We start from the raw sequence: 27,258 nt of genomic DNA, 5'->3' as shown, positions 1-27,258 counted from the left end.
AAGGTTCTCCTTTTCACCAACAGCCAAAGATGTGGGCTGGGCTAAGTCACATCATTCTTTATATGACTGTAGTATCCTACGGGCTCTCCACTAGGCATATACTGGCTTATTTATTTCATTTATAATGAGCACCCAGTACTGTTTTAGGTAAAAACTAAGAACTAAAAGTAAGACAGAGGCCCTATGCTCAACGTGCGTACACTCTGTTGGGAAGATGGACCACAGACAAATAAGTAAATATATAATAGAATGCCAGGCAGTGGTAAGTGATATGAAGAGATTAAAGCAGAGGGAATGGAGAGAAATTATGGGAGGGAGGGTGGCTGTTTCACACAGGGTGGTCAGGGAAGGCTGTTTTGAGGGAGTGAGATGTGTGATGGTTTGGGAGAAGGGCTTTCCAAGAGGAGGAAACAGCAAGTGCAAAGGCCCTGAGGTAGTAATAAACTAGGCATAGTCAAGGAATAGTGAGGAGGCTGGTGTAGCTGAAGCAGAGTGAACTAGGGGAAAAAGGGTTAGAGACAACTAAGGTCTGAATTAGCCAGGGACCAGAGTGTGGGGCCTTTTTGGTGACTGAGATTCTACTCTGAGTAAGATGGGAGTGCATCATCATGGTGTATGACTGCTTCTCCTACTGGTCTTGGGGCTCCCCAAGGGCTGAGCTGGGTTCTTACTCCTCTCTGAGTCCCCAGCATGAGAGGTCTCAAAATGTATCTTTTACACTTGATCTTAGCCAAAAGGCCGAGAAGCGATCAAAATGTATCTTTTAAAATGTATGAAATAATAAAGATGTAGGTCTCTCTTTGGAAATCTCACCCCTCTAATGTCTGCTTGGCAAACTCTTAACTTCCTACAAGGCCTCTTAAGGAATCACCTCTATCAGGAAGTCTTCCCTGATAGCCCCCAGCCTCCAGGCTGGATACTGATCCAGTCTCCCATTCTCACAGTGTCCTGTGCTTCCTCCATTTTCATTTGAATTTCGGTATTGGGATAGGCTGTTTCCGCCATCAGACTAGGATGTCCTTAAGGGCAGAGACCTGGAATGATCCATCTCTAGGTCCCTAGCACACCCAGAATAGGATATGGGCCTCCAGAAGCCTCATAAAATAGTTATAAATAAATAAACAAATGAAATATGCTTTTGTCTGTCTGCCTAGCTCCTATGTATCTTTAAAACCCAGACAAATGCCCCTTCTTGCAAATGCCTCTCTTGCAGAGAGTTCTCTCCCTCTCGCTACTGGGCCCTCAATACTTATATTATCACACATGTCACTCTGTAATGTCATGGTGTAATTCCCTGTCTGTTTCCCCAGGGAACTCTGCAGGATAGAGACTCCACATAATTTATCCCTGAATCCAGCCTTTGAGAAGCTTCAGAAATACAAGTGAATGAATGCATCAATGTCTCCCCCACCTTGAGAACTCCTATTCAACCTTCAAAACCCAACTCAAATATTCCCTTTTCCTATGTCTGTTGAATAAGAGAACTGAAGGTGTTATGGTCCCAGGTCAGCAAGGACTCAGGCTGGCAGTGGGTGACCCAGCTGTGCTCACCTGCAGAAGCAGCTTGCGGTAGCGATCATTGAGCAGCTCTGCATTGCTCTGCTCCTCCTCCAGCTCCTCTTCCATTTGCCCCAGGCGCCCCTCCAGCTGACGCTTCTCATCCAGAATGGCAGCCCTAGGGAGAACGGGCACGGGGGCGGTGAGACAGCAGGATGGCCAGAGGAGGGCGCCCTGCCCCACATTACCAGGGACCACTCACTTGCTAAGGCTGCCGTTGGCCACCTCATCTGCCATTTCGTCCCGCTCCTGCTGGGCCTGCCGCCGGGCACGGTCTGAGGCGGCCAGTTCCTGTGACGAGCGAGAGAGGGAGTGGTCAGCTGTGGTGAGGGGAGGCTGTCTGGGCACTGGTCTCCCTGCCCCTCACACCTCAAGTCTCTTGGCCTTTTTTTCACTGCACTTGAACATGCTGCCCCTGTATAACCTTGGAATGAACTTCAGTCCATAGGCAGATGTCTCCTAAATCCGTCTCCGGAGCCCCTGGTCCGTGTCCACCTCTTGCTGCCCCTCAAGGCCCCTCACCCTCATAGCCTCCTCACTGAGCCCACTATCTCCTTTCAAGCCAGTTCCTCCTCCAGTTTCCCCCGGTCATCGGGCCAGACCTCCTCGACTCCTCTGCCTCCTTACCACCCATAGCCCTGTCTGTCCTGCCCTTTTACTCTGCCCTGGTCCCTCCTCTGCGTCCCACAGCCCTGGCTCAGGCTTCATCCTCCCTCCCCAGCCTCCCAGCCTCCATTCTCCCCCTAGTCCATGCCCCACACCGCCCCAGAGAGGGCCTTGCGGCTGCGCCTCAGGACCCTCTCTGGGCTCCCAAGCTTCCCCCCAGGCCCCGCCCCCCTCCCTTCCCCCACGGCCCCGCTCATCCTGGCGTCACCTCCTGCAGTCGCAGCACTTCCGCCTCCAGCCCCTTGAGGCGCTTCTCACTCTCCCGGTTCTGGGCAAAGATCTCCTCCCGGGAGCTGCGCGACTCCTCCACCTCCCGCCACAGCTCCTTCATCTGGGCCTGGGAGGAATTTAGCGAGTGAGCGGACCCAGCCTGATCGTGACTCACGGGGACGCCCCCTACCCTCGCATCAGCCCTGTGGGGGCTCCCCGTGAGCAAGCAGAGCCCTGCGGACCTGGGCTTCTGCACCCCGCCCCCGGCCGCTGGCTGTGTGACCTTGGGCCAGCCCCTTCCCATCTCGGGGCCTCACCTCTTTAAAAAAGAAGCACATCAAAATTAAAGTAAGCCTAAATTGGGGATAATATTTGGGCTCTGCAGTAATAATAGGGATGGGAAACACCGATCACTTACCTTGGGCCAGGCTCTATTCTACCCACACACTGACTCCTTTAATCCTCACAACTCCAGTTGGTTTCCTCCCCAGTTTACAGATGGAGAAACTGAAGCACAGCGAGGTTCAGCAACGTGCTCAGGGTGGTAAGTGGCAGAGACTGGACCTGAACCCAGGCTGTCTGGCCCTGGAGTTCACCCTTTTAGCCACTTTGATACCTGGCCACGTTACTGATGATTGATTGATTGGCCGCGCCAGGTGGCACGCGGAATCTTAGTTCGCAGACCAGGGATCGAATCCGCGCCCCCTGCCGTGGAAGCGCGGAGTCGAAACCACTGGACAGCTAGGAAAGTCCCAAGCTACCTGGTCACATTATTGAGTGTGTAGGGATGCCGGTAAAAGGGTTTTTCTCCTCAAAGGTGCTTAAAATAAAGAAAAATAAAACACAAACGAAATGTCCATCGCCGTTAAAAAAAAAAATCCCCACCCTATCTTTACAATGGTGTAGCGAGTGCTTGTTGATACAGTGAGGACAGCGGGCAGGCTTGGTAGTAGAAGGATAACTACCATCACTGTTACTAATATTATTATTATCTGCTTGATAATAATAGGTTTTCAGTGTAGGGGTTTTTGCTCAGTGATGACATGGTTTATAATTTTCACTTTTTGGGAGGAATCGTCATACATCAGTGCTGCCCAACAGAAATACACTGCAAGGACCTACGTTCTTTAACATTTTCTAGTAACTACATTAAAAAGGTAAAAGGAAATAGGTAAAACTAGTTTGAATACTATATTTTATGTAGCCTAATATATCAAAAATATTATTTCCATTTATAATCAATGTGAAAATTATTGAGATGTTTTACTTTATGAAGTCTTCTGAATCTAGCATGTAACTTGGATTTTGGACCCACCCACCCTTTTTTTTTGGCCTCGCCAGGTAGCTTGTGGGATCTTAGTTCCCCAACCAGAGATGGAACCTGGGCCCGCAGCAGTGAGAGCAGAGTCCTAACCACTGGACCGCCAGGGAATTCCCTTTTTTTTTTTCCCCTGCCACATTTTAGATGCCCAGTAGCCACATGGGGCTGGTACCCTCTGTATTGGACAGGCCAGGTCTATACTTAAAAAAAACAAAAATAGAGACTTCCCTAGTGGTGCAGTGATAAGAATCTGCCTGCCAATGCAGGGCACACGGGTTCGAGCCCTGGTCCGGGAAGATCCCACATGCTGAGGAACAACTAAGCCCATGAGCCACAACTACTGAGCCTGCGCTCTAGAGCCCGCGTGCCACAACTACTGAGCCCGCGTGCCTAGAGCCCATGCTCCCCAACGAGAGAAGCCACCGCAATGAGAAGCCCACGTACCGCAATGAAGAGCAGCCCCCGCTTGCGGCAACTAGAGAAAGCCCGGGCGCAGCAACTAAGACCCAATGCAGCCAGATAAATAAATAAATTTATATTAAAAAATAGACTTTACTTTTTAGAGCAGTTTTAGGTTCCCAGCAGTTTTGGGCAGAAGGTACAGAGATTTCCCACACAGCCCCTACCCCCACACATGCACAGTCTCCCCCATTATTAACATTCCCCACCAGAGTGGGACCTACCTTGATGGTAGGTATCAGTGATGAACCTACCTTGACACATCATCATCCAAAAAAATTCTTTTTAAACAACCATGTATAAGTTTCATAATGGGGCTGGGGGGGAAACCCTAAGGTATTTCCACTTCAAAAATGAAATACAATGAGGAAACTGCACTTACACATTATGCATTTTAAATAAAGGAAGTAAAAAACAGGAAAAGAACCCAATGAGCCTTTGGGGCATGGCTGTTTACAAAGCTGTTGCCTACGCTGGGTGCAGCTCCTGGGATCGAGAGGGCGGGGCCCCAGTTGGGTTTGGAGCCAGAGGGAGGTGGGGCCCTCCCTGGTCCGAAGCTTAAGCTCCACCCCTTACCTGCATCTTGCGAAGCTGCTTCATGGCCTCCTCCTTGCCCTGTCCGCTGGCTGCGGTCTGGGCCTTCAGCTCCTCCAGCTCGGCCTCCAGCTTCTTGCGGGCGGCCACGGCCAGAGCACGCTGCTTGCGTTCCTCGTCGCGTTCCACCTCTGCATCCCTCAGCTGGGACAGGGGAGGCCGGGAGGGGCGGGCTCAGGGGATGGGAGGCCCAGGCTCCCTCTACATGCTAGTGACATAGATGTCTACCCTCCAGCCCTGGCCCAGGCCTCCAGCCCCGTTCCTCCTGCCCCTTGCCTCTCTCCACCACCAAACCCCATCATCCTCTCCAACCCCACAGCCCCAGCTCAGGCCTCACCCTCCCCCCTTGCCCCAGCTTCCTCTCTGCTCCCATCTTTCCCCCCCACCGCAAGCCCATTCCCGATGGCTCCAGAAGGGTCCTTCTACAATCAGAGCTGACACTGCCCCTCCCCTGCTCATGGCCCTCCTGCGGCTCCCCAGTGCCCCCAGGACTAAGTTTTGGATGAGCCCATGGCTGGATCAGTGGAGCCAGGCGAGATCAAAAAAACACCCAGAGACACCCCCAACCCCCCGCCTTGGATCACGTCTTCATCTCTCTCAGGGCCTCCCAGCTCCAGTCTCCCCCGCTCCAGTCTGCTGCCCACATGACCCCAGAGGGGTCTGACACTCAGAGCTGACCCGCCCCTCCCAGGCTCAGCACACATCACCTAGCGGAGAGCCTTGCCCACTGCAGACCACAGGAAATTCCTCCACTGAATGAATACTGAATGAATGAATGGTGCAGAGACAGAGAGAAAGAGATGGAATGAATGAGGAAGCAGGTGAAGGAGTAAATGAATACGGGAGGAAGGTCGTGGATGAAGGTGCAGATGAGCTGGTCAATGAATGAGTAGATGAGTGCCTGGGTAGGTTGTGGGTGTGGAGGGCTAGATAGTGGAGTGACTGGGCTGGGGACAGGAGGTTGATTGGAAGCGGGTGTTGGGTGCATGGAGGGGAAGTCAGATGCAGAGTTGGTTATGTAGAAGTGCTGGTTGCTGGGGAGGCTGTGTGTGGGCGGCCGGGTGGCTCAGTAGATGGGGTGGTAGCTGGGTGGAGGGTTTTGGCGGATGGAGGGTGTCTGAATGGGTCAACAGGATGTGCGTGTGGGCTCATGGGTCATGATGGGTGAGTGGGTTGGGAAACAGGAGGCTGGCTGGCTAGCAGGAGGGACTTGGGTAGAAACACGGAGTAGAAGGCGGGTGGGTGAGACTTCCGGCCTCTCTTGCTGCCTGTAAGCACCAGGGCATCCTCCGCTGGACGGGCGCCCTGCCTGTACCTGCTTGGCCAGCTGCCGCCGCCTCTCCTCACCAGCCTCGTCTCGGCCCTGCAGGTCCCGCTCGTGCTGCGCCTTGAGGGCCTGCACGGTCACTTCCAGGCGCAGCTTGGCATCCTCCGCCGCCGTCAGCTCATCCTCCAGCTCCGTCACTTGTGTCCGCAGGTCGTTGGCTGCCTGTTCGGCCACCCGGCGGGCTCGCTCCAGCTCGTGTACCTGGAGGGGAGGGAGAATTAGCACTGGGGCACCTGGGGCACCGAGGAATGGGGAGGCCAGGACCCGAGATCTATCCTAGGCTAGAGGGGAGGGAAGCTTTGACAGACGAGGGGGAGGCAGCAAGTTGACGTGCCCATCCTAGTTCGCTCATTCATTCACACGTTCAACATTTCCTGAGCACCTCCTTACTGTGTGTCTCATTCTGGATCATCCTAGAACATATTTTATTAATAACCTATGCACCATAATTCTATTATCTGAAGCTCCTGAGAATCCAATTCCAGTGTTTGTGAGGTCGGCTGACTCTCACTCATGGTGGATTATTTCCTCGTAGGTGTTGTGATCTTTTTTTTTTTTTTTTTTGGCCAGGACCTGCGCAGCTTGTGTGATCTTAGTTCCCCGACTGGGTATTGAACTGGGGCCCTGACAGTGAAAGCTCAGAGTCCTAACCACTGGATGCCCAGGGAATTCCTGGTCTTGTGATTGGTTTGTGAGCTCACTTCGTTGTGGCTTCACCTTCAGGAATCCCGTGTGGAAATGTGCTGAAGGCACGTAGCTCCAGAGTTAGCAGTGTTGGTTTCTGCCAGGCTCCCCAGGATATTACCAACCCACTAGCGACTACTATTTTTTTCTCAGCGTGGGGCTTTCCAGACCTTTCAGGGAGGTGTAAATGAAAACCCAAATACCCTGTGAAAGCAGACCTCGGCTTATGAATTCTCAAAGACACCCCCCCACGGCCTCTCCTTAATTGTCACCTCCTCAGAGAGGCAGCCCCTGGCCTGTCAGGGCCTCCCTGTTACCCATGCTCCTGGCACTGAGTCGCTCTCTGACGCAGCCCTCGTCACAGTGGTCCTTTACTATGTGCTTATGTGTCTTTTTGGGCAACACCCACCTCCCACATTGGCCTGTGCGCTCCACAGGGCAGGGACTATATCTGCTTATCACCCCTGCCTAATTACCCTCATGAAAATGCTGGTCAGTGACAGTATCTACTTTCAGTGCTTAGAAGGGTCCAACTGGTCCCCCTTTTATTTGGCACCTGCCAATCAACTTGGTAGACCTGGTAGGGGAGCCTGTGTGTGCTCAGTGGAGTTGGGGGGTGGCAAGGCGGGGTGTCTTCACAGTGTGTGTGTGTGTGTGTGTGTGTGTGTGTGTGTGTGTGTGTGTGTGCGGGAGGGGGGTATATGTGTGGTGTGTGTGTGGTATGTATGTATGCGATGTGTATAATGTGCGTGTGGTGTGTGCGCTATGTATGTATGTGGTGTGTGTATATGTGTGTATGTGCATATATGTGTGTGTTGTGTGTGCACGCGCGTGCACATCCGCATGTTTGTGGAGTGCGTCTCAGGCTGTATGTTGTGGTAAATTTTCTTCATTTCCTTTTTTCTTTCTCTCTGAGTCACATACACACAAGACGAGTGGTTCTCATGCTCTGTGTGTACACATGAGCAAGCGTGCTTAATGGAAGATTCGCCTCACATTCCATGAACACACAGGTGAATACGTATGTTTTGTAAGCAGCCCTCATGTTCAGTGTGTGAACATATATGTTTGCTGGAAGATTCTCCTCCTGTTCTGTGCCTGTGAACATGCATGGTGACGACTGGCTCTCCTTACTTTCTGTGTGTGTTGTGTGCACGCATCTGCTTGGCAGAAGATTCTCCTCCCGTTCTGCACGTGTGCATGAACACGTACGTCTGGTACGTGAACGTGGGGCTTTGACGCTGGTTCCCTTCACCCTGCGTGTGGGAGAGCACACACGTGTGTATGTGCGCCCCAGCGTCACGGGTGCTTGTGTTGCCACGTGTGTGTCCGCGGACGGGGGGCTGCTCACGCTCTTGCCGACGTCATCCTTGCTGCTGAGCAGCGCCTCCAGCTCGGCCCGCAGTGCCCGGTTCTGCCGCTCCAGCTCCTCCCGCGCCTCCTGCTCCTCCTCCAGTGCCCGCGTCAGTGACAGCGCCCGGGCCTCACGCTCCCGGCCCTCCGCCTCGACCCGCTCGCGCTCCTCCACCGCCCGAAGGACGGCTGCCTTCTCCTCCGCCAGGAGCTTCCGGGGTGAGGGAGATGGGGTGGGGGAGACAGGTTAGCTGAAAGGAATGTACAGGGGGATGGGGAAGACAGGGCAGCCAAGGGCAGAGACAGACAGACAGACAGACAGAGGCAGAGACACAAGAGGGAGGTAGAGGGATTAAAGTCGCAACCATGTCCCAAAGCAGCCCAACTCTTCAATGGACCACATGGTTGGTGGGAATGTAAACTGGTGCAGCCACTACGGAGAACAGTATGGAGGGTCCTTAAAAAACTACAAACAGAGTCACCATATGATCCTGCAATCCCACTCCTGGGCACATATCCAGAGAAAACTACTATATGAAAAGATCCATGCAACCCTATGTTCATAGCAGCACTGTTCACAACAGCTGAGACATGGAAGCAACATAATGTCCATTGACAGATGAATGGATAAAGAAGAGGTGGTACATATATGCAATGGAATATTACTCAGCCACAAAAAAGAATGAAATAATGCCACCGGCAGCAACATGGATGGACCTGGAGATGATCACACTAAGTGAAGTAAGTCAGACAAAGACAAATATCATATGATATTGTTCATATGTGGAATCTAAAAAATGACACAAATGAACTTATTCACAAAACAGAAGCAGATCCACAGACACAGAAGACAAACTTACAGTTACCAAAGGGGAAAAGGGGGGAGGGATAAATTTGGAATTTGGGATTAACAGATACATGCTATTATGTATAAAATAGTTAACCAACAAGGACCTACTGTACAGCACAGGGAACTATACTCAACATCTTGTAATAACCTAAATGGAAACTTATCTGAAAAAGAATGTGTATATGTGCGTATATATATATATATATATATATATATACACACACACACATATATACATATATATATACACACACACATATATCTGAATCACTTTGCTGTACACCTGAAACTAACACAACATTGTAAATCAACTATACCTCAATTTTTAAAAGTTAAAGGAAATTCTGAGTTGAAAAAAAAATCCTCTTAAATGGGTCAACTGATCAGCCCCTCATTCTAGATAAACAACTGAGGAAATGGTGTTCCTTTCTTCCTCTTGGGGTAATGGCAGGAAAAAAATACATAAATTTTTAAAATGTACTTCAACCTTCACTGTTTTTTAAGACACAGCAATTGACAATGAAACCTACAAGACATGCAAAAAAGGAAGAGAATGGGACTCACAGTCAAGAGAAAAATCAGTCCATGGAAACAGACCCACAGATGACCTAGATACTGGGATTATCACACAAGCACTTTGACTGTGTTAAGTAAGTTTCAGGACAAGATGGATACAATGGGTGAAGAGGCAGGGTTATTGCAGGAGGGATTTGAAACTGTAACACAGAACCAAAGAAAAATGCCAGAACTTCAAAATACAATATCTGAAATAAAAAGGTCACTGGATGAAATTGAGAGCAGAATGGACACACATCAGAAGAATCAGTAAACTTGAAAACAGGTCAATAGAGATGATCTAACAGAGCAAAGAAAAAATATTGTAAAAAAAAAATTAGCAGAGCTTTAATAACCTGTGAGACAGTATCAAGCAATCAAACATACATGTATTTGGAGTCCCAGAGGAAAGGTTAAAAAAAAAAGGAGAGGAAGAAGTAAAATTGTCTTTAATCACAGAAAACATAATCGTAGAAAATCCAATGGAACCTATAAAACACCTACTAGCACCAAAATGTGAGTTTAGCTAGATCGTAGGATACAAGATCAATAAATAAAATTGATTACACTTCCATATTCTAGCAATTAGAAATTAAATAAAAATAATATTTAAAATAGCATCAAAAATGAAATATGTGGAAATAAATTGGACAAAGATGTGAAAGATGGGCACTGAAAAGTATAAAACATTTCTGAGATTAAATTAAAGAAGATCTAAATAAATGGATATATATATCATGTTCCTGGGCCAGAAAACTCAATATCGTGAAGACATCAATTTTTCCCAAACTGATCTATAGATTCAAAACAATCTCAAACCAAGGAGATTTTTTTTTTGCTGTAGAAATTGACAAATTGATTGTAAAATACTGAATACACATGGGAAGGCAAAGGACCAAGAAGAGGTAAAATAACTTAGAAAAAGAAGAAAAAATTGGAGAACTAATGCTATCTGATTTTCAATATCTATGCAAAGCAAGTCAGTGGAGAGAGTCTTTTCAACAAATAGTGTTTGAACAACTGGATATCCAGATACATATAAAATTAACTTGGAGCTATGATAGCACCATATATAAAAATTAACTCAAAATGGATCATAGAAAATTAAAAGAAAAATGGATCATAGGCCTAAAGGTAAAACCTATAACTAGACAACTTTTAGAAAAAAACTCATAGAAGGAAACCATTGTGACCCTAAGTTAGACAAAGATTTCTCAGACACAACACCAAAAGCATAATCCACAGAATAAAAAATTAAAACATTGGACTTCATCAAAACAAAAACTTCTGCTCTTTGAAAGTCTCTACTAAGAGAATGAAAAGACAAGCCACAGACTGGATGAAAATATTTGCCAAGCAATATATCTGATAAAGAACTCATATTCAGAATATATAAAGAACTTTCGAAATTCAATGATAAGAAAAGAAACAATCCTTTTTTTTAAAAAAAAAAAGGCAAAAGATTTGAACAGGGACTTCGCCAAAGAATAGGTATGGATGGTAAATAAGCACATAAAAAGATGCTCAACATCGTTTATTAGGGAAATGTGAAGTAAAACCACTACATCTATTGGAAAGGTTAAAGTTTTATTCATGACAGTCAAAAACTAGAAACAGCAACTCAAATGTTCATCAACAGTATAGTGCTTTTCAAAATGTGGTCTATAAAGGAATAATAATCAGTAGTTTAAAAAAAAAAGAGGAATGAATTATTGATGCATGCAAAAACATGGATGAGGGACTTCCCTGGTGGCACAGTGGTTAAGAACCCGCCTGCCAATGCAGGGGACATGGATTCAAGCCCTGGTCCAGGAAGATCCCACATGACGTGGAGCAATTAAGCCCGTGTGCCACAACTACTGAGCCTGTGCTCTAGAGCCCGTGAGCCACAACTACTGAACCCACGTGCCACAACTACTGAAGCCCACGCGCCTAGAGCCCGTGCTCCGCAACAAGAGAAGCCACTGCACCGCAACAAAGAGTAGCCCCCGCCCGCCGCAACTAGAGAAAGCCCACGTGCAGCAATGAACAAACACAGCCAAAAATAATAAATAAAATAAATAAATTTATTTAAAAAATGGATGAATCTCAAAGTAATTTTTCCAAGTGAAAGAAGCCAGTCAAAAATGAGATTTATATAAAAATAATTTACATGGAACTCTAGGAGATACAAAAAATTTTTTAAAAACATTTAAAAAATGCTTGATGATCTATGGAATGGTATTAAGCAGTCAAACACACATGTATTTGAAGTCTGAGAAGAAGAAGAAAGAGAGAGAATGGGGCAGAAGAATATCTGAAGAAACAATGGCTGAAGATTTCCACATCTGATCAAAAACACCACCCCAAAGATATAGGAAGCCTGGCAAAGATAAATACAAAACCCCACAGCTGGATATCATAGTCAAACTGCTAAAAACCAAAGAGAAAGAGAAAAAATTTAAACCAGCCAGAAAACCACATCACACTACCGGCAGGGAAACAATGCTTTGAGTGACCACTAACTCTTCATCTGAAACCATGGAGGCCACAGATCATGGAATGATCTCTTTGAAGTGTGGAAAGAATAAAACCGTTTACCTGGAATTCAACAGTCAGTGGAAATACCTTTCAAAAGTGAAGGCAAAATAAGGACTCTCACATTTTGCAGATGAAGAAATTGAGGCACAGAGAGGTCGGGCAATTTGCCCAAGCCACACAGCCAGAAAGGGCCTCAGCTGAGACTTGAACCTCAGGGTTGCCTGATCTTACTGCTCTGGGGTTCTGAGAACTTTATTCCATCCTCAGATTGCCAGCTGCTTAACATTATCCCCATCTCCTAGATGGGCAAACTGAGGCCAAAATGGGACAAGCAGTTTGCCTGAGGTCCACAGGAGTCAGCAGGAGAAGCAAGGTGTGTTATTTCATTTCATCTTCCTACTACCTTCTGGTGTACCTTCAGGACTCTTTTGGGAGTAAAAGTGGGTACCACCAGTAATTATTTTGGGGCAAGAGACATAAGCCAGGATGGATGGGTGTCCTACTTTACAGAGGCCCAGAGGGAAGAGGCATCTGGCCCTAAGGTCCTCCCAAGTTCACAGCTGAGCTGTGACATCACATGTTACTGATTGCTCACAATGACCATGGGCAGCGTGGATCAGCATCCCGATTTCCCAGCTGGGTAACCCGAGGTGCCTCACCTGGTCGAACTTGCGCTGCTTCTTCTCCAGCGCGCTCACAAGCTGCCGCTGCTGTTCCAGGTCCACCGTGGCATCGTCCAGCTCTTGCTGCAGCCGCCGGCGGCCCCGCTCCAGCCTCTCCACCACTTCTGTCTTTTCTGCCAGGCGCTGGGTCAGGGCCTCAACCTCTCGGGTGGCCCGGCGCCGTGCCTCCTCCCCTGCCTCCAGTGCCCCCGCCTCTTCTTCCTGGCGCCGCCGCCACTCTGAGAGCTGGGGTGGGGGAGGAGAGAGAGGGAGGGTGTCACTCATGGCTGCGATCCAGGTGTGAGTTGGTGGGGCCCCATTTCCCAGATGAGGAGACTGAGGCCTGAAGGGGGAAATAATTCACTTCATTGGGCACTTCTGCCTCATGAGTAGGGATGAGGTTGTGAGTTCTATGAGCCCCAGCTCCTCCAGGAGATTAAAATGGTTCCCACCAGGGCCCAGAAGATGGATCAGACCTGGGCTCTGTCCTGGGGAACCCCCAGTCTGGTGGGGGAGACTGAACATCACAGCCAGGGTGATGGAGGCTAAGGTAAAAGAAATATGAGACCCATGGGAGTCCACAGGAGGGGTTCAAAAATCTATTTAGAACATTCAAGAGAGAATTCCTGGAGGAGGGGGCATTTGTGATGGATCTTGAAGTATGCATAGGAGTTTTCCAGTTAAAGAAGGATATTTGCAAGCATACATTCATCACTCATTCATTCAACAGGCATCTCTCAAGGTCTCCTATATGTCAGGCTCTATGTTGGCCTATGCTGGGGATCCAGAGCTAACTCTGATGGGGTCCCACTTTCAAGGTGCTCCCAGTCTGATGGGGGGACTCATGGGCAAAGACAGTTCCAGCCAGGGTGACTGAAGTGGGGACAAAGGAGAAAGAAGGGTTGTGGGAGCCCAGAGCCGAATGGTCAGGGTTTTCCCAGAACAGGAGAGGCTGATGCTAAGTCCTGAAAAATGAAAAGGGTGCTCCCAAGAGAAGTGAAAAAAGAGATGAGAGATGAATACAGCTAAACATGAAGGAAGGACCAGAGAGTGCAGGGCCTCTGACACCCAGCTGAGAGGCATGGATTTTGTCTGGGGGGAGCTGGGGAGCCATGGGAGGTCTGTGAGCTAGGGAAGGGCAGGGTCAACTCAGGGTGTAGAAAGACCATGTGAAGTATGAGCTGGAAGGGGAGAGACTAGGGGCAGGAAGGTTTGAAGGGAGGCTGAGATGAGGATCCAGGTGGCTGGGGCTGTGGGGACAGACAGTAGGGAATGAAACAGAGAGTTGGGGACAGGAGGGATGGGGGTCTGCACCTACAGGCTCTGGGGCTGAGGGAGAGACAGAGGCGGGTATGGCTTGAAGGGGTCTGGCCTATTATATGCTGGGCAATGGGGCCACCCCGGAGCACGGGAACCCAGGAGGAACAGGTTGGGAGACTGGGCATCCCTTTGAGATCTCCCTGCGGGGCTGTTCACCTGGGCCTGCGCAGCCTGCAGCTCACGGCCCGCCCGCTCCCTGGCAGCTGCCTCCTCATCCAGCTGCTCCCGCAGCCCTGCCGCCTCCGCCTCCAGGGCTCGCGCCCGGGACCCCAGGGTCAGCTTCGCTCTGGTCTCCTCCTGCAGCAGCTCCTGAAGGTGGATGGGAGAATGGATGTTACGTGTGGGCAGGAGCGTGGGGAGGCCTGGGGGGAGCCCGGTGGTGAGAGGTGGGCTGGGATCACCTGGGCGTCGTGGAGCTGGGCCTCCATGCTGGTCAGCTCCTTGCTCAGCCTGATGGCTTTGGACTCGGCCTCGCTCAGTGCTCCAGACACAATCTCGAGTTCAGCCTGCAGGGAAGGGACATCTCTAATGGCGGCTTCCAGCCAGCCAACGCCTCCGCTCCTCTGCCTCTAATCCCTACCACCATTGCTGGTGAGGATGCACCAGCATGGAAGGTGCAGCTGCCATGGAAACCAGTCTAGCAGCTCCTTAAAATGGTTCAATGCAGAGTTTCCATACAGCCCAGCAATTCCACTCCTAGGTGTGTACCCAGGAGAAATGAAAAGAAGTCTAGGCAAAAACTTGTACAGGGGTGTTCACGACAGCATTATTCGCAATTGCCGAAAAGCAGAAATAACCCAAATGTCCATCCACGGATGATTGGATAAACAAAATGTGGTCTATCCAGACAATGGAATATTATTTGGCCACGAAAAGGAATGAAGTACTGACACATGCTACAACATGGATGAACCTTGAAAACATTATGCTAAATGAAAGAAGCCAGACACAAAAGGACAAATATCGTATGATTCCACTTCTATGAAATGCCCAGAATAGGAAGTCTAGAGAGACAAAAGAAGGGGATTAGTGGTTGCCGGGGCAGGGGGTGGGACTGGGGGATGATGGCTGCACAGTACAGGATTTCTTTCTGGGCTGATGAAAATGTCCTAAAATTAGGTTACGGTGATGACTGTACGGCTCTATGAATATACTAAAAACGATTGAATTGTACATTTTATTATTTTTTAAAATATTCATTTATTTATTTTGGCTGTGCTGGGTGTTAGTTGTGGCATGTGGGCTCTTAGTTGTGGCATGTGGGATCTAGTTCCCTGACCAGGGGTCAAACCCAGGCCGCCTGCATTGGGAGCACAGAGTCTTACCCACTGGACCACCAGGGAAGTCTCAAATTGTACATTTTAAATGGGTGAATTATACGGTATGTGAGTTATATTACAATAGAGCTGTTCCCCTGGCATGCGAATCACCACCACAATGATCCTGGGTGCAGTTCCTGGTCTCACGTTCCTTCGCTGTAGGAATCGGGCAGCAGCTTACCACTTTCTCCCCCCTGGACTGTTGCCTCCATAGGGTAGGACCTCATCTGCTTTGTTCCCTGCTGTGTCCTCAGGGCTCAAAACAGGGCCTGGCACACAGCAGGTGCTCAGAAAATGTTTGTTGGGTGAGTGCCTCCAGCACATGTGTGTTACCCTGAAACTTCTTCTCTCCCTTTTTGAGGTTCACTTAACAAACAAGGTTGGGTTCAAATTCTGGCTGGTAAGAAAATTTATCTGAAAACTTGGAAATAAGAAAAGGCAGCGGTCAGGCATCCTTTAGAAAGGACAGGACTGGGACTTCCCTGGTGGCGCAGTGGTTAACACCTGCCAACGCAGGGGACATGGGTTCGAGCCCTGGTCCGGGAAGATCCCACATGCCGCAGAGCAACTAAGTCCGTGCACTACAACTACTGAGCCTGTGCTCTAGAGCCCGTGAGCCACAACTACTGAGCCCGTGTGCCACAACTACTGAAGCCTGCGCGCCTAGAGCTCGTGCTCCGCAACAAGAGAAGCCACCGCAATGAGAAGCCTGCGCACCGCAACGAAGAGTAGCCCCCGCTCATAGCAACTAGAGAAAGCATGCGTGCAGCAACGAAGACCCAACACGGCCAAAAATCAATCAATCAATCAATCAATCACTTTGTTGTACACTTGAAACTAACACATTGTAAATCAACTACACTTCTATAAAGCTTACATTTGATTGCCCTTTGGGACATTAACCGGTTTTGTCTCTGACTGCGCCATTTCGTTCTGGCATTCTCTCTTTTGCTGACTACACACACACCAGTTTGTTGTTGTTTCTCTCCTTGAACATCTTTGACATTCTGCTGGATCCCTCATTAATGCTTTTTTTTTAATATTTATGTTTTTATTGAAGTATAATTGATTTACAATGTTGTGTTAGTTTCAGGGGTACAGCTAAGTAATTCAGTTATACATACATTATACACGTATTCTTTTTCAGATTCTTTTCTCATATAGGTTATTACAAAATATTGAGTATAGTTCCCTGTGTTATACAGTAGGTCCTTGTAGTTCATGTATTTTATATATATTAGTGTGTATATATTACTCCTAAATTCCTAATTTACCCCTCCCCTGCAACTTTCCCCTTTGGTAACCATAAGTTTGTTTTCTATGTCTGTGAGTCTGTTTCTGTTTTGCAAATAAGTTCATTTGTATCATTTTTTTAGATTCCACATATAAACGATATCATATGATATTTGTCTTTGTCTGACTTACTTCACTTAGTATGATAATCTCTAGGTCCATCCATGTTGCTGGAAATGGCATTATTTCATTCTTTTTTATGGTTCATTAATGCTTTAAATAAATCTTTGACATGGGCTTATTATGTCTTTGTATGACAGTCATGCTTTGAACTTCTGAAAATGATATTTTGAGCTGACCTTGGTACCTCCTGGCTGTGTGACCTGGGCAACTGATTCCTATCTTTAAAAAAAAAAAAAATTATTTACTTATTTATTTGGCTGTGCCAGGTCTTAGTTATGGCACGCAGGATCTTCGCTGTGGCATGAGGGATCTTTTAGTTGAGGAATGCATGCGGGATCTAGTTCCCTGACCAGGGATCAAACCCGGGCCCCCTGCATTGGGATCATGGAGTCTTAACCACTGGACCACCAGGGAAGTGCCTGATTCCTATCTTTTTGGTGCTCAGTTTTTCTCATCTGTGAAATGGGGATGATAACAGGACCTACCTCCCAGGGCTGCTTTGAAGAGTCAATGAAATAATGAACGTAAAGTGACTAGCTCAGTGCCTGCCATATACCTGTGCTCAATATATAGGTATATCTGACAATTTTTGAGAGCCTACTGAGAGCCCAGGAACTATTCTAAAAGCTTTCCAAGTTTAGGCTCGCTGGATTCACACACCGACCCTATGAGGTAGATACTATTATTAGTCTAAGTTTACATAAAGGGAAGCCGAGGCACAGAGAGGTTAGGCAATTTGCCTAAGATCACACAGCTACAAGTGGTGGAACTGAGATTTTAGCCCAGGCAGAATGGCTCTAGAGCTGCCCTGTCCAATATGGTAGCCACTAGCCTTAGATGGCTATTTAACTTTAAAGTAATTAAAATTAAATAAAATGAAAATCCAGCTCCTCAGTTGTACTCCTCACATGCCAGGTGGATAGTGCAGTTACAGAACATTTCCATCACTGAAGAAAGTTCTACTGACCAGTGCAACCTAGAACTCCTGCTATCAGCCACCAGACTCTACTCTTGGTGTCACTTTTATTTCTGTAATACGTAAAGTGCTTAGGAGAATGAGCACTACATAGCTTAATTCCATGGGGGCAGCCCCTAGCTGTCCCCCCAAATCCCTTCTCCCCTGGTCCCACTGTGACAGGCTGTTAGGTAGGCCCATGGCTGCCAGCTAGAAACTATATTTCCCAGTCTCCTTTGCAGCTAGCTGTGGTCATGTGATTATGTTATGGCCAATGGAATGCAAGCAAAGTGATATATGCAAATTCTATCCCATCCTCTTTTCCCCTTCCTAAGCTGGAGCACACAGGTGCCCACAATCCATATTTAACTCTGAAGATGAGGTCAATGCCCTCAGGGATAATGGAGTGACCTCAGGGAGCATAAGTGTGCCGCCAGCCTCCACTGCTTACTCTGAGCCTATTTCCTGAGACGGAAGACACATGTCTTTTATTCAAGCTGATGCATTCTGGAGTCTTTTGTTATATCGACTTACCTTTCACCTTAACTATACACTCTTTTAATCCTGAAACTGAAAACGGTAACAGTGTTTTCCCCGCCTTGGGGTTGGGGAATTAAAAGTCGTTCTTACCCTCTTTCTGCTTCTTTGTATTCCCAATAATAAACAGGTATTGGTCGCTTAGTTAAAAAACATAATAAAATTTTAAAACCCCACATTTTTTCTAACAGTCATAGTATGATATTGTCCCGACACAGGTCCAAGTATTCACGCTGGGTTTTTCTAATCAGACCATGGATTTATTTAAGACCAGAAGATAAGAGGGTGGAGGGTGGGCGCTGTGGCAGGGTTAAGAGCTACAGGATCAGTCATGCCTGGGTTCACGCTTTGGCTCTGAGGGACCCAAGACAATCAACCTCACCTCCCTGGGCCTCAGTTTCCTTGTGTGTAAAATGGGAACAATACTAGCACTTCCCTCAAAGAAGCATTAGGAGGAGCCTTTGGCAAAATACCCAGGATGCTTGGTGCATAGTAATCACTCACCAAATACTAGCTACTAATGTGTGATCGTGTTGGAAAGGTTGGAAAGGACAGTAGGGTTGATGTGGACCAAACTGAAGTCCAGAGAGGGCAGGCATCTCACCCAAAGCCACACAGCAGAGACCACCCGCTACCTAGCCGCCCCACTCACCTGGGCTCGCTGCAGCTTCTCAGTAGCCTCTGCTCGTGCCCGCTCCCCATCGCCAGCCCGGCCCTGCACCTCCTGCAACTGTGACTCCAGGCGACGCCTCCGTTGCTCACCCTCCTGACGCGCAGTCTGCAGGTTGCTTAGCTCCGTCCGTAGCTCAGACACTTCAGCCTCCAGAGCCAACCGGGTCTTCTCCCATGTACCTTTGCTCTGGTGGGGGAGAGAGACAGCAATGATTTTATGATTCCCTTTCTCTACCAGACCAGGCACACGAACGCCCCAAGTCCTTTGTACTGCCTATTCCCTCTGGAACTCCTCACTGTTCCTTAAAGACCCAGGCACATTCCTGCCTCAGGGCCTTTGCAGTGGCTGTTCCCTCTGCCTGGAACATGTTTCCCTGTGATGCCAGGATGGCTCACCCATCACCCCCCTCAGTTTTTTACTCAGATGTCATCTTTTCACTGAATCTCTCCAAGGCCTCTATTTCAAATCACAACACGCCCCCGCCTGGCCATTAGCACTCTGAAACCCCTTTCCTGTTCATCATCTTCCCGTAGCTCTTATGACCCCGCTATATATTATGAATGTGTTTAGATCGTTTACTCTCTGCCTTGCCTGCTAAAACGTGAGCTCCACAACAGAAGTGGGTATTGGTTGCTTGGCTCACAGCTGGGGCCCCCAGTACCAACCCGGGAATATACTACATATTCAATTAACATCTGCTGAATGCAAGATGGACCAGGGACATGGATACGTGAGGAGAAAAATGGGCTGGCCTAGAACCAGCCAGAGGTACCTCTTCCAACCCAGCATCCTGCTTCCCCTCCCCATGGCTCCCCAGACACTCCTCCCCCACCTCAACCCACCCTCCGGGCTTGCTCCAGCTGCTCTGCCAGCTCTCCCAGTGCCTGGCCATGGCGCTGCCGCAGCTCCTGCACCGCCACCTCATGAACGCGCGTTTCCTCCTCCAGAGCCTTCTTCAACTCTGTCACCTCCTGTTCTCTCTTGGACCTTTTATTGGGGAAGGGGAAGGGAACAGAATTTCAGAATAGAGGAAGGCTGGGACTTTGAGGGAGCCCCTGACTGCTGGTTGTGCCTCCTTTTATTCTTTCCCTCCAAGGATGGGGACCTCACTCTACATTCCCCAAGGGATCTGGGCAGTGATGCTGCAGAAGAAGGGTGGCTTTAAGGGTGAGCTCCTACGCATCTTTCGAAACCCTATTCAAAAGGCCCCTTCTCAAAGAAGTCTTTTTGGACTCCCTCCCATAGAGTGATACAAGGGCCCTCTCTGATCATCCACGATGCCCTGTCGTACTCCATTAAAGCTCACTTTGCTCTGCACTGTGTCTGTCTTTGCCCGAGTCTGCCTACCCCTGGACTGGGAGTTCCTGAGGGCAATGCCCGAGTCTTGACTCATCTCTGTCCCCAGCGTGGCCCACGCTGGGCCCAGAGCCAGTGTCCAATAAACAACTGTTGAACGACTAAACAACTGTGTAGATGGAGAGCTTGGACCCACATCCTTTTCCCTGCCCCACCCCCAGCCCCCATGTGCCCCGCCTGTGCCAGCTGCAGGCCACCCAGCCTCACCGGAGCTCCTGCTGCGCGTTGGTGGAGTCCAGCGTGTCCTCCAGCTCGCTCCGCAGCGCCTCCAGCTCCTCACCCAGGTCCCGGCGCTGCTTCTCTGCCTTGGCCCTGGCTGCGCGCTCAGCCTCCAGGTCCTCCTGAGCCTCGGCCAGCCCCGCTTGTGCTTCCCGCAGGGATTTGAGCAGCTGGGCCCGGGCCCCGCCCTCATCCTCTGCCCTGGGGGTGGACGAGGACCAGGGGGTTGGTATAGGGGCAGGCAGGGGGTGGGGATGATTTCTAGGGGTTGGAGGGGCCAGACACGGCCAGTCCCCGGTTAAAAGCCCAGCTCTGCCCTTGGGCATGTGTCTCCAGTACTCAGAGCCTCAGCTTTCTTAGCTGTAAAATGGGGATGACACCACCAGTAATCACAGGGACACTCATTAAGTTCCTGCCACTTGAGAGCACTTTATCATTTTGTGTAACGTTCATGCCAGATGAGGAAACTAGGGCCCAGAGCGGGAAAGTACTTGCCCTGGTCACACGGTCAGTGGGTGGCTGACCCCAGAGTCCCTCCTCATAACCCCTATGGGATCGACCTCTTGCAAAGAGAAGCTGAATGGAGCAGCAGCGTGGACTCTGGGTTAAATGGCTCAGGGAGGTGGTCCAGTGGTTAGGACTCTGCACTTCCACTGCAGGGGGGTGTGGTTTCGATCCCTGGTCTGGGAACTAAGATTTCACAAGCCGTGCGGCAGCGGCCAAAAAAAAAAAAAAAGAAAGGAAAAGAAAAGAAAAACCAACCAAACAAAAAAACCGTGTAAGAATGGTTCAGGGAGATGCACTGACCACGGTGTGTATCCCCTGCTTGGCCACCTGCCCTGGCAAGTGACAGCTTCTCTGAACTGCAGGCTCCTGGTCTGTGAGAAAGCGTGACTGCCCCCCTTCACAGGGCTACCCCGAGGATGGCAATGTAGCGCCGAAGGCTACATGTTATATGATTCCACTGACCTAAAAGAGTAAGAATTGGCAAATCCTATGTGGACAGAAAGCAAATTGGTGGTTGCCAGGGGTTGAGGGGAGAGGGGAAATTGGAAGTGACTGCTTAATAGGATTTTTTTTTTTTGAGGTGATGAAAATGTTCTGAATAGAGGTAGTGGTTGCACAACATCGCAAACATACCAAATGCCACTGAACTGTATGCTTTAAAATGGTTAAGTTTTTTTTCTTTTTGGCTGTGCCACGCATCTTGCAGGATCTCAGTGAAAGCACGGAATCCTAATCGCTAGACCACCAGGGAACTCCCTAAAATGGTTAATTTTGTTATGTGAATTTCACCTCAATACAAAAGAAAACGGAAAAAAATAACAACGGCAATAACGGAAGGTAGGAACAGACACACGCAGCATCTAATGAGGGCTTAGGGTGTGCCAAGCAAGTTCTCAGCCCTTTCTCATTTAATCCCTACACTAATCCTAGGAGAGTTTCTATAATCATGCCCTTTTTCCAGATAGAGAGACTGAGGCTCGAGAGGTGATGTCACCCAGGTGAGGTCACATGGCCAAAAAGGGGAGGAGCCAGGATTTGAACCCAGAAGTCAGGCTGGAGGGTGCGTGTTCTTAACCCCCCTCCACCAACCCCGTGTCCCATCGATTCTCAGATGCATGTTTTCCCCACATTGTAACCTCTCTGAAATCAAGCTGCGCCCATACACAAGGGCACCTCAGGCCGCATGGAGCGCAGTGGGTGAAAAGCATTTGAAGCACTGCGCATCGTATCTGGGACACAGTAAGTGCTCAATAACTGTGAATGACTGTAAGTATGACGATTATGATTCCTAAGATGGCCAGACCACCTATCCAATCACAGCGGATTCTGGGCTGTTTGGTTTTGAGAGGCTGGGGTTGTGGGAGAAGAAGAAATAGCATTTCCTTGCCTCTGTGCAAGAAACTGTGTAAGTCACCAGACACGTAGGGCCCGGTTTCAGTTTTCCCTTAACCAGGTGGGCTTGGAACTCTGTGTCCATCTTACAGAAGGGGACACGGAGGCTCAGAGTGGGTGTGCACGGCTGCTGAGCGGCTCGGCCGAGCTCTGTACCTGCGGGAGGGTCTCGCTGGGCGCCCCCAACGCTGGCAGGGGGCGCCCCCGTGCTGTGCACCCCACCCGGCCCAACCCGCACCTGGCCAAGGCGACCTGCAGCTCCTCCTCCTTGCGGCCCAGCTGGGCCCGCAGCTCCTCCGCCCGCTGCTGCTGTTCCACCATCTGCTCCTGCAGCTCTGAGCCCTCCACGTCCAGCCGCCGCTTCAGCTTCTCCAGCTCCTGGCGGCTCTTCTCCTCCTTCCGGAGGCGATCTGGAGGCGGGAGGTGGGGGGGTGGGGCATGCACAAGGGAGCCAGACCCACACACCCAGGGAGACCCACGGCCCCGCAGTCAGGCTGAGCTCAGCGTCTCTTTCCACCCCTCCCGCTCTTTCCCAGCTTCCCCATCCCTGGGATCGCCCACTGGTCCCCAGACCCCCAGATGCCTTCTCCCCTCCGCCCCCCCAGGGACAGCCCCTGCTCCTGCTTGCTGGCTCTCTCTGCCCTGCCCTTTCCCCCCTGCCTCCCCGGCCTCCTCCTGTGCTCTCTCCCTTCTGTTTCTGCTTCTGAGTCCACAGCAAGGGACAGAGATAAAAAAAAGTGTCTGAAACAGCTAGTGGGACCGTCAGATTGAGAGAGTGACCCAAGATACTCAGGAGAGAGTGAGAGAATTGGATGGAGAGAGACAGAAACAACTTAAGAGCTGGGAGGACACCTAACCTGTCCCGAGTCTTCTTTCCTGCCCCCATTTAACAGATATGACCACTGAGGCCCCACAGCACATGAAGGTCACCCGAGGTACCCCCTGACCCCGCTGGAGTGTGCACGGGCCCCCACTGAGGGGCAGGTGCTCACCCTCCATGTCTGCAATCGTGGCCTCGTATTTGAGTCGAAGCTTATTGAGGCTCTTGACTTTCTCCTCCTCCTCAGCTGCCTGGGATGAGAACTCGGCCAGACGCTCCTCTAGCAGCTTCCGCTCCTGAGGGTGGTAGGAGGTGGGGGTGGGGCGTCAGGGGCCCAACCCTCATCTTTGATATCATTCTTATCTGCGTTTCTGCTTATCTCCATCCTTCCCTGACCATTCCTGCTCCCACCCCCTGCCCTCCTTTTGCATTCTTTAGGGTCTAGGGACCCGTCCCACCGGCACCGGGTTCACGCCTATTAACTGTGGAGACTCCCACTATTTGAAGGACACTCCCATTCATTAACCCATTGGCCCAAAGATGGATACTGAGGTTGATTCAAATCAATTGCTATTATAAACAACACTGCAGTGAACATCTTTGCACATGTGCTGCACTTATGGGTGAGTTCTGGAGCCTTGTGACTACTACAGGTCCAGCTCATGGACCAGCAGCATCAGCACCAAACGGGAGCTTGCAAGGAATGGAATCTCAGGTTCCACCCGAGACGTGCTGAATCAGAATCTGCATTTTAACAAGTTCTCCATATAATTCCTGGGCACGGTGGAGTTTGAGAAGCACTGGCCTGGAGCAGCTCTTTTCTTTTTTCTTTCTGTTTATTATTTTTATTTATTATTTTGTTTTTTAATTTATTTCTGAGCAGCACTTTTCAAACTGTCAGTGGTTTTGGAAATCAAGGCAGTGGGTCAGCACTACCTCAAAAAGGAACAAATAGAACAGAGTAGAAGAGAAGAGCCACTGCATCCAAGGAATGTTGCAAAAAACTGTGCATCCTTGAGCTCTCAACTCAGGCACCATCGCCTCCAGGAAGCCTGCCCTGACTACCCCTAGCACAAGTCAGGCCACCCCACTTCCATGGTTTTCTGTTCTTTTCTGACAGTTTATAATTAGTTCATGATGTGTGGTTATGTTGATTTCCTGGGGTGACTCATCTAGCTTCCCTCTCCCCCCATGCCCCTGTGAGGACAGAAATGGTTTTCTAGTTAGTTAAATGCCATATCCCCTGTGCCTAGTCCAGTCCTGGCTGTGCCAGGTTAAAGATGGTGGCAGACTCTTCACCATGTCCCCAGCCAGAGGCAGAGTCTAATTCCCCAACCCTTGAATCTAGACTGAGTCTGCTTTAAGCTCAGTGGTCTGCAGACCACAGCCTGCAGGCCAAATATAGCCCACTGCTTGTGTTTATAAATAAAGTTTTATTGGGACACAGCCACGCCCATTTGATCACAGACCACCTGTGGCTGCTTTCATGCTACAATGGCAGAATTGAGTGGTTGTCACAGAAACGGAGTGGCCTGCCAAGGCCCGAATATTTACTATCTGGCCTTCTAGAGAAAATGTTTGCCAACACCTGATCTATAGAATTCAAGGGAAGTGATGCCGTGTCAGTTCCAGCCTTAAGCCTTTCAGAGACCTGCCCGCTTCCACTTCTTTTTCTGGGAGCCCTGAGCTGCCAGGTGAGAAACCCAGGCTCTCCCGTGGGCAGAGAGGTCACACAAAAGAGCACCTGGACACCAGCCCTCCAGCGCCCGCCACTACGTCATCGCGACTGCCTAAGGGGACCACAGTCCAGCCCACCCACACAACGATGGGATGTAATGAAACAGGGGTTGTTTTCAGCGATGCGGCTTTGGGGTGTCGGATGATCCAGAGATAGATAATGACACATAATAGCTGCTCAATAAATACCAGCTTGAGTGAAGCTGTGACAGAGACGCAAGGAGATGGAAAGGGTTCAAAGGAGACACAGCCAAGACCGAGAGTTTGAAGACCCCTAGAGGTGGGGCAAGCTGGGGGGGATGCAGAGAAGGACCTGTGCTCACCAGTGAGCCCACTCCCCCTGCCCTTGGGGCTCACAGCCCACCCACCTTGCTCAGCTTGGCGTTCTGATCTTCCAAGAGTAACAGATCCTCCCCAAACTTTTTCAGCTTTGCCTCCGTCGTCACTTTCTCCAGCTGCAGCTTCTGCCGGGCCCCTTCCTCAGCCTCGAGGTGGGTCTCCAGCTCCTGCAATGGGGAGAAGGCAGGGTTGAGGACCCAGCGGCTGGGGACTGGAGTGTGATGGGAAGGATGGGTGGAGGGGATGGTTCACGGATCTCCGGGGCTCGTTGCTCAGACAGGTCCACAGTCTGGGTGGGGCTGGGAAGGATCCAAGGCTTACTTTTCATTCATTGGGTCAATAAACACTGATTGAGTGCCTGGTGGGGGCCAGGCACTGTTTGAGGTATTAGGATAGATAAAAATCTTTGTCTATCACATTGAAATCACATTCTTGTATGTGTGTGTGAAGATTATAAACAATAAACATCATAAATAAACATATCACAGAGATGGGCACTGTCCACTACGGCAGTCACCAGGCACGCGGGGCGATCTGTGGTGTGAGACTGGAAATTAAGATTTAATATTTTGCAATGACATGGATGGACCTCAAGGGCATTATGCTAAGGGAAATAAGTCAGACAGAGAAAGACAAACACCAGACAATCTCACTTATGAGTGGAATCTAAGAAACAAAACTAAAACAAGAAAAAAACACAAGCTCAGGGCTTTCCTGGTGGTGCAGTGGTTGGGAATCCGCCTGCCAATGCAGGGGACACGGGTTCGATCCCTGGTTCGGGAAGATCCCACATGCCGCGGAGCAGCTAAGCCCGTGTGCCACAACTACTGAGCCCAACTGCTGCAACTACTGAAGCCTGCGTGCCTAGAGCCTGTGCTCCACAGCAGGCAGAAGCCACCTCAATGAGAAGCCTATGCACGGCAAGGAAGAGTAGCCCCCGCTCGCCACAACTAGAGAAAGCCCACACGCAGCAACGAAGACCCAACACAGCCAAAAATAAATAAATAAATAAGTAATTTAAAAAACCAAAAAAACAGAAAAACACAAGCTCAGGGAATTCCCTGGTGGTCCGATGGTTAGGACTTGGCGCTCTCACTGCCGAGGGCCTGGGTTCAATCCCTGATCGGGAAACTAAGATCCCACAAGCTGAGTGGCACAATGAAACAAAACAAAACAAAACCCACAGGCTCATAGATGCAGAGAACAGATTGGTGGTTGCCAGAGGTGTGCGGGTAGGGAGGTGGGAGAAATGGGTGAAGGGGCTCAAACTTCCAGTTATGAAATAAGTCATGGGGATGTAATGTACAGCATGGCGGCTGTAGCTAATAATACTTTATTGTGTATTTGAAAATTGCTAAGGGAGTAGATCTTAAAAATTCTCATCACAAGAAAAATTTTTTTCTAACTACTTAAGGTGCTGGATGTAAATTAGACTTATTGCGGTGATCGCTTTGCAGTGTATATAGATATCGAATCATTATGTGTACACCTGAAAGTAATATAATGTTATATGTCAATTACACCTCAATTTTAAAAAATTCAATATTATGTGTGGCCTTGATGGCTGGTAAAATTGGGAGTCCCTATAATGGCCTAATCACAAGTCCTTCCACCTGCCCCGCTACCAAAGATAAGGTCCCCTAACCAATAATCCTCTGTATCCTGGGGACCAGACAGGGTACCTGCTTATCCCTAGCTAGTAGGCTTCAGTTATCCGCCTCCTTGGAATTATTTAAAACAAACCAATCGGGAGTTCCCTGGTGGTCCAGTGGTTAGGACTCTGCGCTTCCACTGTAGGGGGCATGGGTTCGATCCCTGGTCGGGGAACTAAGATCCCGCATGCCGTGTGGCACAGCCAAAAAAATAAAAAATAAACAAACCAATCACATCTTCCTGCAGGAACCAGGGGT

General features: G+C 49.4%; 1 protein-coding gene across 5 annotated transcripts in view; it reads right to left on the bottom strand.

Annotated features, from left to right (window-relative positions):
* Positions 1–27,258, bottom strand: part of MYH14 (myosin heavy chain 14) — a 90,280-nt gene that overhangs the window by 10,195 nt on the left and 52,827 nt on the right. For all 5 annotated transcript variants that reach the window (XM_004286149.4, XM_033417248.2, XM_033417251.2 and 2 more), the window contains 15 exons: positions 25,378–25,515; positions 23,445–23,568; positions 22,691–22,862; positions 20,542–20,754; positions 19,821–19,965; positions 18,958–19,164; positions 14,480–14,584; positions 14,235–14,387; positions 12,756–13,004; positions 8,170–8,382; positions 6,123–6,335; positions 4,790–4,951; positions 2,432–2,560; positions 1,760–1,848; positions 1,552–1,675 (listed from right to left, as the gene is read on the bottom strand). In XM_004286149.4, coding sequence (XP_004286197.2) covers positions 1,552–1,675; positions 1,760–1,848; positions 2,432–2,560; positions 4,790–4,951; positions 6,123–6,335; positions 8,170–8,382; positions 12,756–13,004; positions 14,235–14,387; positions 14,480–14,584; positions 18,958–19,164; positions 19,821–19,965; positions 20,542–20,754; positions 22,691–22,862; positions 23,445–23,568; positions 25,378–25,515 — 2,436 coding nt within the window. The remainder of the gene's footprint in view (positions 1–1,551; positions 1,676–1,759; positions 1,849–2,431; positions 2,561–4,789; positions 4,952–6,122; positions 6,336–8,169; positions 8,383–12,755; positions 13,005–14,234; positions 14,388–14,479; positions 14,585–18,957; positions 19,165–19,820; positions 19,966–20,541; positions 20,755–22,690; positions 22,863–23,444; positions 23,569–25,377; positions 25,516–27,258) is intronic.

Source organism: Orcinus orca, chromosome 20 (assembly GCF_937001465.1).
Source record: "Orcinus orca chromosome 20, mOrcOrc1.1, whole genome shotgun sequence".
Classification (NCBI taxonomy): Eukaryota; Metazoa; Chordata; class Mammalia; order Artiodactyla; family Delphinidae; genus Orcinus; species Orcinus orca.
This window is presented reverse-complemented; position numbering and strand designations above follow the sequence as displayed.